At 34.2% G+C, this 7,597-nt stretch overlaps 1 protein-coding gene across 4 annotated transcripts in view; it reads right to left on the bottom strand.

Annotated features, from left to right (window-relative positions):
- Window positions 1-341: 341 nt before the first annotated feature.
- The window catches only part of LOC110030256, a 33,418-nt gene continuing 26,162 nt past the window's right edge, over window positions 342-7,597 (bottom strand). Inside the window, exons 4-5 of one of the 4 annotated variants that reach the window (XR_002294638.1) lie at window positions 2,748-3,172; window positions 342-526 (exon numbers count right to left, since the gene is read on the bottom strand). Coding sequence is in view for 1 of the 4 variants with exons in the window: in XM_020732882.1 (XP_020588541.1) it covers window positions 3,076-3,172 (97 nt within the window). In the remaining 3 variants the exon portion in view is untranslated. Of the gene's footprint in view, window positions 527-2,297; window positions 3,173-7,597 lie in introns of those variants that run through there. The other 3 variants (XR_002294636.1, XR_002294637.1, XM_020732882.1) reach the window with 3 other exon arrangements.

The raw sequence follows: 7,597 nt of genomic DNA, 5'->3' as shown, positions 1-7,597 counted from the left end.
ATATATGCCTTACCTACCTAAGATGTATTTCACATTTTCAAATTTAAAATAGTGATCTTTTGGCCGTGATATGAATTATTTGGATATTCCAAATGTAAAAAAGCAAAATTTGGCCATTATATATATGCAAAATACATAGAAATTAGATGACATGTATAAAAATGTCTAATAACAAAAAGGAAGATTAACATACATACCACTCAATGCTCATGTAATTACATATCTAACACCTAAACTTTAAATGGATGGTATAAATGTAAAAAAAAGAAAAACAAAATAAAATTTAAATGTTAGATATGTAAATGCACCCATAATCATAAGAAGAAACAAGGGGCACTAACATCACAGCCATGGGGAGCAGCGACCAATGTAAATAACAGAAACACGTGACATGATACGTCATACGTTGCAAGGGTGGGGGATCATACTTTCAGGGGCATGAATATGTACTGGCCTAGATTTGAACATGTCCTGGGTTTAGCATGCAAACCCCATGTGCAATGGCGACTCGCGCAGTGCATCCATACTATGATGCCAGGAAGAAAAAGATATTTTAAAAATTAAACTGAGCTTCTTATGATTCATACTTTCAACTAGGTTGGTGATTTATATTCAAGTTATTCTTCTTGCTATCCATCCATAGGGAAGAAATATTGCCACCGGCCCCCCACATCGCCCGATATATGGAGGACGTGCTCTATCTGGAAGCAATCTTTTCTCATCCAAAGGGGGTGCTTTGTAGCATACTTTTAATAGAATTTAATCATAAATTTAACGTAAATCTAATCAAACAAGTGTGCCCGCACATGTATCTATATCTAACACTGTTAAATTGATATTTTTCGAGTTCCGACTCTTTTTCTGATTCCATCTCTTCTACTACATAAATTTGGATTTACTAAATCTAGTTAGAAGGCGGATTTAAGAATCCAACTGGATGTGGATTGCTTGAGAGTTTATTTGGAATAACAGCAAGCAAATATAGATTTGTTACAAAAGAAATAACTTTTTTGAAAACTCATACATACATCAACAATAACAACAAGCCATTAACCCATTAAATGGGAGGGCAGCAACATGATTCTTTTTTGTTCATTGTCAGATCTCAAGCCCCAAATTAAAAAAATGATGTTTACATTAAGAAGTCATCGACAACTAGTGCACAAATTTTTGTTGAAAAACTATAACATCAGTCATTCAAAATCATTTAAAAATTAATATGAATATTATAAATATTTTTTTTTTTTAAAACAATTGAACAATAATTATTTTCCAACTGCCACATAAAATTAGATTTAATTAAGAAAAGCAGATTCAAATCATAAAAAATGTTTTAAAATTTGAAAAGAAAATAATAATAAAATGGGTGCGACAGAGAAGTGAGAAAATTGTTATTTTTTATTTGGCTTTTAATCATTTAATCAACAATAAAATTAGATGTCTTTATAACGACTTATGTTGGACTTCCATAGCTACACCTAAAAATGTTAGCCTAATTTTCTATAAATAAAAATTCTACAACTATATTTATAGACAATACACCATCCTCAAATGAGAAAAATTATTGCATCAAGAGTTCTGATGCAATTTTGCATCAGAACTTTAGTCATGATCTGCCGCGTGTACAGGCAGACCCACTTTAGTAAAAAAACTTAATTTAATACATGAGTGGGTATGTCTATACACGTGGCCGGTCCTGATTGGAGTCCTAATGTAAAACTACATCTAGGCTCCTGATGTACTAATTTTTCCTCAAATGAATTGGGAGCATAATCTTGTCATGTGCAATATTCCTTTTTTTTTTATTTTAATTCTTTTGCACATATATGATGTAAATTACTTTAAAGACAAGGCAAACGCGTAGCTTAAGAGTCAATTATCACTCAGCATGTTTAAGAAGACAAAAAAAAGGGAAGATTTACATATATAGCGCTCATATCCTATGTATTTACATATCTAACTCCTAAACTTCCATTTTTACATAAATACCCATTTTACCTATGCATGCAAAGGTGTATTCACTTTTTAAAAGTTAAAATGATAGTATTTTTAGGAGATGAAAGATTTGGGTGCTATAAATGTGAAAGGTATAACTTAGATGATACATACTACACATTAGGAATTGGGCGATATGTATGTAAAGGCCCCAAGAAAAAAGCTAATATACACGTTAACTAAAAAATTTGCTTTTTCTCACAACTACTCTACAATATTTTTTTGAAAGATTTACATACATACCACTCAATTTATATGTATTTACATATTTAACAACTAAATTTCAATTTTTACATACATACCATCCTACCTATGCTTGAGAAGATGCATTTCACTATTTAAAAGTTAAAATGAGGGTGTTTTTGATGTAAGATATGAAAAATTTGGGTGGCATAAATGTAAAACCTAAAATTTCTATGTAAATGCATAGGAACTGGGTGGCATGTATGTAAAATCCCCATATTTTCTTCACACAGCTACAGTTGGGCTAAATGGACCACTACATAGTACTTTTAAGGATTTAGATATTTTCCTTATAAAATCAAATGCCTAAAATCTGGATTTAAAGGCAGTCATTGGACAACAAATAAATATTCCATTGCCCCCACAACTAGACACAGAAAATGTGCTGTGTAACAGCTACTGATTATCTACCACGCCCAATAAGAAACCCTACAAAAACAAAACTATAACAAGGACCGCAATTTAGCAAAAGATATAGGAGAAAAAGGAAAAAAATCACAAGGCCATACCTCTTCTTAGAGTTGGAATCCTGTGGGCTTCTTTCCTTCAGAAAAAGTCATCCTGTACATTGGTTTCACCCTTTTTGTGTTGGTTTAAGGAGCTGAAGGAGCAGAGAGATGAAGCTGATGTTTCAATGCCCCTGCTGTTCTTGCTTCTGCTTCTTAAAGACTAAAAAAAGCAAGCCTAAGGAGGAGGAGGCCAAGAAAGACTGATAATAGTGTAGCCTCGATCGATTTTCGTGAAGACGAAGAGAGATTTTGATAAATGTCAGCTGCAAAATGATCTGAGATCTCTGTTTCTGGATTTTATTTTATTGATAGTGTGGAGTTTTTCGAGTCAGTTTTTCTTCTTTTTGAAATTTCTAAGGTTTTGTGAGATACCCATCTCTTCAATTTGTTGTTCTACTGATACCAAACCAGTCTGTGCCAGAAAGCTGCATGGTGAAATTTGTATCTGGTTAGATGTATGTGATTCTGCTAATATGGGTTTCAAATGCTCATATCTTTTATTGATTGTTTGAAGAAAATTAATTCAAAATCAAATTAAAGGCATCATGAATTGCAAAAAAAAAATTAATTAAAAAAAAATATTTACATACATACCACTCAATTTCTATGTACTTACAAATCTAGCGCTTAGACTTTAATTTTTACATAGATGCTGCCTTAATTATGCATGAAAAGTTGTGTTTCGGTTTTTAAAAGTTAAAATGGTGTATATAATGTAAAAAATAAAGTTTAGGTGATAGATATCTAAACACATAGGAATTGGATGGTATGTATGCAAATGCCGCTACAAAAATGCATGCTAGAAATTCCGTATTTGAAGAACAAAATGTATGCAGATCAAAGGAAATTAGGCATTTCACTGAAATTGATGGAATCGCTGGAGTCGTTAAGCCACTTATCTGTGTGAAAACGAGCATGGTTAAATAATGGTTTCAAGAATTTTAGAAAATAACAACAAAACCAAAACAAAATTCCTATTGAATAAAAGAGGGACAAAGGGAGGCATTTTTAAGTGTAAAATCTTATTAAAAAAAAAGAAAAATCTGAACCAGAGAACTTGAGAGAGACTCAAGAGAGAGTATAAATTCAACAATGGCATACACGATGTCTATATAGAGAAAAAAAAAAGTAGCTGTTTGTAGCTGTTTTAAATTTCAGAGTCGTTGAGCTAAGGGAAGAGGACAATAAAACGATATTGGAGAGAAAAAGTAAAATTATATAACTAACTGTATGATTTGGTGAATTCAGATGGTGAGCACTTAAGGGAAGAGGACAATAAAATGATATTGGAGAGAAAATGTAAAATTATATAACAAACTGTATGATTTGGTGAATTCAGATGGTGAGCACTGTAGGGGTAAAAAGGTAATTTATGCTTGAGTCTTTGAGGCATAAACCACTTTATACAGAGATCCATATTTTTAAAAAATGGTACAATTAAATTATGCTCCTAAGATTGGTTTCCAATATTCAAGATGATCACTAACAGAAAGTATTATCAACTTTTCATCGTTATATAAGGTCATGTGGCCTTGCACGTGATAAATTTAGGTATTCTGTTGTGGAAAAATGACAAATATACATTCCAGAGTCCCTCCTCTAATGTCATTTACATGTTCTTTTGGTGCAGGCTATAAGAAGATAGGAGTGGAAAATATAAGTCAAGCAATTAGAGATTCATGCGTGTTTTTTATTAGAAATATTTACGTACATAGCACTTAATTCATATTAGAAATATTTATTACAATAACAACTATAAGCAAAATTCACATCAATAAAATAAATACAAATCCAAAGTTCAGTTTTGGTCATTTGTCCTTGTAGAAATACTATATTCCAGGTACCTAGGCACATCATTTTCAAATTCATAATTTTTATTGATGAGATCGATTCCAAAGCGAAAGTTTTCAACTGCTAAAGAGTACATTGAAGATAAAATGTAGGATTAACAGAACAAAATTAAGTAAAAAACAATCAATTCAGTCATTAAAGTGTGAAAAGGTTCACTACCTTAATCTAAATGATCTTTGTTTCCCTAGTTGATCTGACTTCACTTACTATAAGTTTTGAGAATATAGCGAAATACTTTATTGATATGAAAAAAATGGTATAAATACACCTTACATGAGTCCTCATATAGGAAAGACATGAAAAAAAAAACTAGAAAATAAAGACAAAACACTTAGATTACAAACAATCAATTCCTAGTAATTGCTTGAAGATAAAAAGAAAATGCATTAAAATAGGAAAGGAAATAAATCCAAATAATAAAGCAAATAAATATAATCTTCATAACAGCTGCATTTCCCCCAAGTTGAAGCAAAGATGTAAATCATGTTCAACTTGGTTTAAAGTCATCAAACAACGGACAAGGAAGATTCTTTGTGAGAATATCCACCAATCGGCTAGCAGATGGGGCAAACATAAAACAAATCTCCACGAACTTGAGCTTCTCCTTGATAAAGTGACTGTCAATATCCACATACTTGTTAAGATCATATTGGACTAGGTTATAAGCAATACTAATGATGGTTTTATTATCAAAAAACAATAACAAAGGAGCAGTGACCAGCATACGTAACTCGCGTAGTATGATGCGCAACCAAAGGACTTCATACACCCTCAAAGTATGATAATCAATATGACGTGAAAACCGTTAGCACTGCTATGGGAACCACAAACTTTTTTCTACTTGTCCAAGTGACAAGGTTATCCCATATGAAGAAGCAATAAATCGAGGTAGACCGTCTATCATAGACATACCCGGCCCAATCAACATTCATATAAACCATAACAGCTAGATTTAGGGCGAGTGAATAACAAACCTAAACCCGGAGTGCATTTTAAATAGTGGAGAATCCGATGGACAGCGATGAGATAATGCTCGTAGGGACCATGCATAAACTGACTGAAGATACCTACGGTGTGACGAATGTCCGGGCACGTGTGGGTGAGATAAATAAGCTTACTCACGCAGCGTTGGTAGTGTTTTGTTCACCGGAACGACATTGGGAACATCCAATAATTTTTCATTTGGGTCCATCGGGACGTCTACAGGTTTACAATGAACGACATTGGGAACATCCAATAATTTCTCATTTGGGTCCATCGGGACGTCTACAGGTTTACAAAGAAGAAGCTTGGTCTCGGCCAATAAATACATCATATATTTGTGTTGGGAAAGACAAATATCCCGAGAGGACCGAGCTACTTCCATGCCCAAGAAATATCAGAGGAAACCTAAGTCTTTCATCTCAAAAAACGCGGCGAGAATGCCTGAGCACAATGTCGTCAACATAGACAATGAGGATGGCAATACGACCAATGGATGAACGGCGAAAAAATAGCATGCAATTAGATTGGGTCTGAAAGAACCCATAGCCCACTGCCACCTGCATAAACTTTTTCAACCAAGCCCATGGTGATTATTTCAATCCATAGAGAGACTTTTGCAATCGACACACTTGTCCACGAGAAGAAGTCGAGTCAAATCCCAATGGGAGACATATAAACCTTTTCAGCGAGATCACCACCAAAAAAAGCATTCTTAATGTCCAGCTAAAGTAGGGACCAATCCAGATTCACAACCAGTGATAATAGAACCCAAATAGTATTTAGTTCAAAGCAAATACTTCTTCATAGTCAACCCCATAAGTTTGTGAATATCCTTCGGCGACCAACCATACTTTTTGTGTTCAAAGGACCCATCGGAGTTAAACTTAGTGTTGAAGATCCACCGATAGCACATCGCTTTCTTTCCCTGGGGAAGATCAACCACATCGCAAGTATGGTTGCGCCGATGAGCATTCATCTCATCTATGACAGCAGCTCTCCAAGATGGGTCGACATGTTCTATAGTGGACGAGAGAAGATGATCTGTCAAGGAAGTAGCAAATGCTTTGTAAGTTGGAGAAAGGCTATGCAACAAGAAGTAATTTGTCATGGGATAAAGAGTGCATGGTTGTATCTATTCGTGTATCTCAATAGGGAGATTCACATCTTCACTCAGATAGAGGGTGGTGGTGATGTTGGCCCAATTAGTGGCAAATCCATCAGTGTCGAACGTGCACCGGACACCGTGGTAGTAGGAAGAATGTCCAACGGACTCAGAAGAGGAATAGCATCCAAAAACTCAAGCTCTCCCACACTCGAGGTGGTGTTAGGAAAGAATGGGACATTTCAAAAAAGGTTACATCGGCACTAACATAGATTTTATTGGTGGTAGGATCCAGACATCGATAGTCTTTTTTAATAGTGAAATAGCTAAGGAAGACACCTTTAATTGAGCGGGAATCAAATTTACTACGAGTCGGGGTTGTGTTCTGAGCAAAGATCGTGCAACCAAATATTTTGAGATCTAAAGTGAAAAAAGACTGGCTTATAGAAAAATATGACATCAAGACGGATAATGATGTCCGAAAATTGTGGATTTTTGTAAAAATTCTATTGATGAGATGAGATAGTTGACGGCGAAGATGGCATCATTCCAAAAATATTTAAGGACATTGGTTTGAAACATAATGGAATGAGCAACTTCAAGAAATGTCTATTTTTTCGCTCAATTACCACGTTTTGTTGATGGGTATCCGTACAAGAGCTATGAAGGAGGATGTCATTACTCACTAAGAATTCTCCCAATATAAAGTACTCACGACTATTATGGGTCTGAATGACTTAAATCAGTATTTTGAATTGGGTTAGAATGGAGTTAAATTTTTTAAAAATGACCATAGCTTTAAATTTATCTTTTAATATATAAACCCTAAGACATCCGGGTGTGGTCATCAATTAGAGTAAGGAACCATCTTTAATTGATATAATTCGCAAGATTCTGAGGAGTCGAAAGAGTG

The sequence above is a fragment of the Phalaenopsis equestris genome, unplaced genomic scaffold, assembly GCF_001263595.1.
Source record: "Phalaenopsis equestris unplaced genomic scaffold, ASM126359v1 Scaffold000687, whole genome shotgun sequence".
NCBI lineage: Eukaryota > Viridiplantae > Streptophyta > Magnoliopsida > Asparagales > Orchidaceae > Phalaenopsis > Phalaenopsis equestris.
Note: the sequence above shows the minus strand (reverse complement) of the source record. Positions and strands in the feature narration are given on the sequence as shown.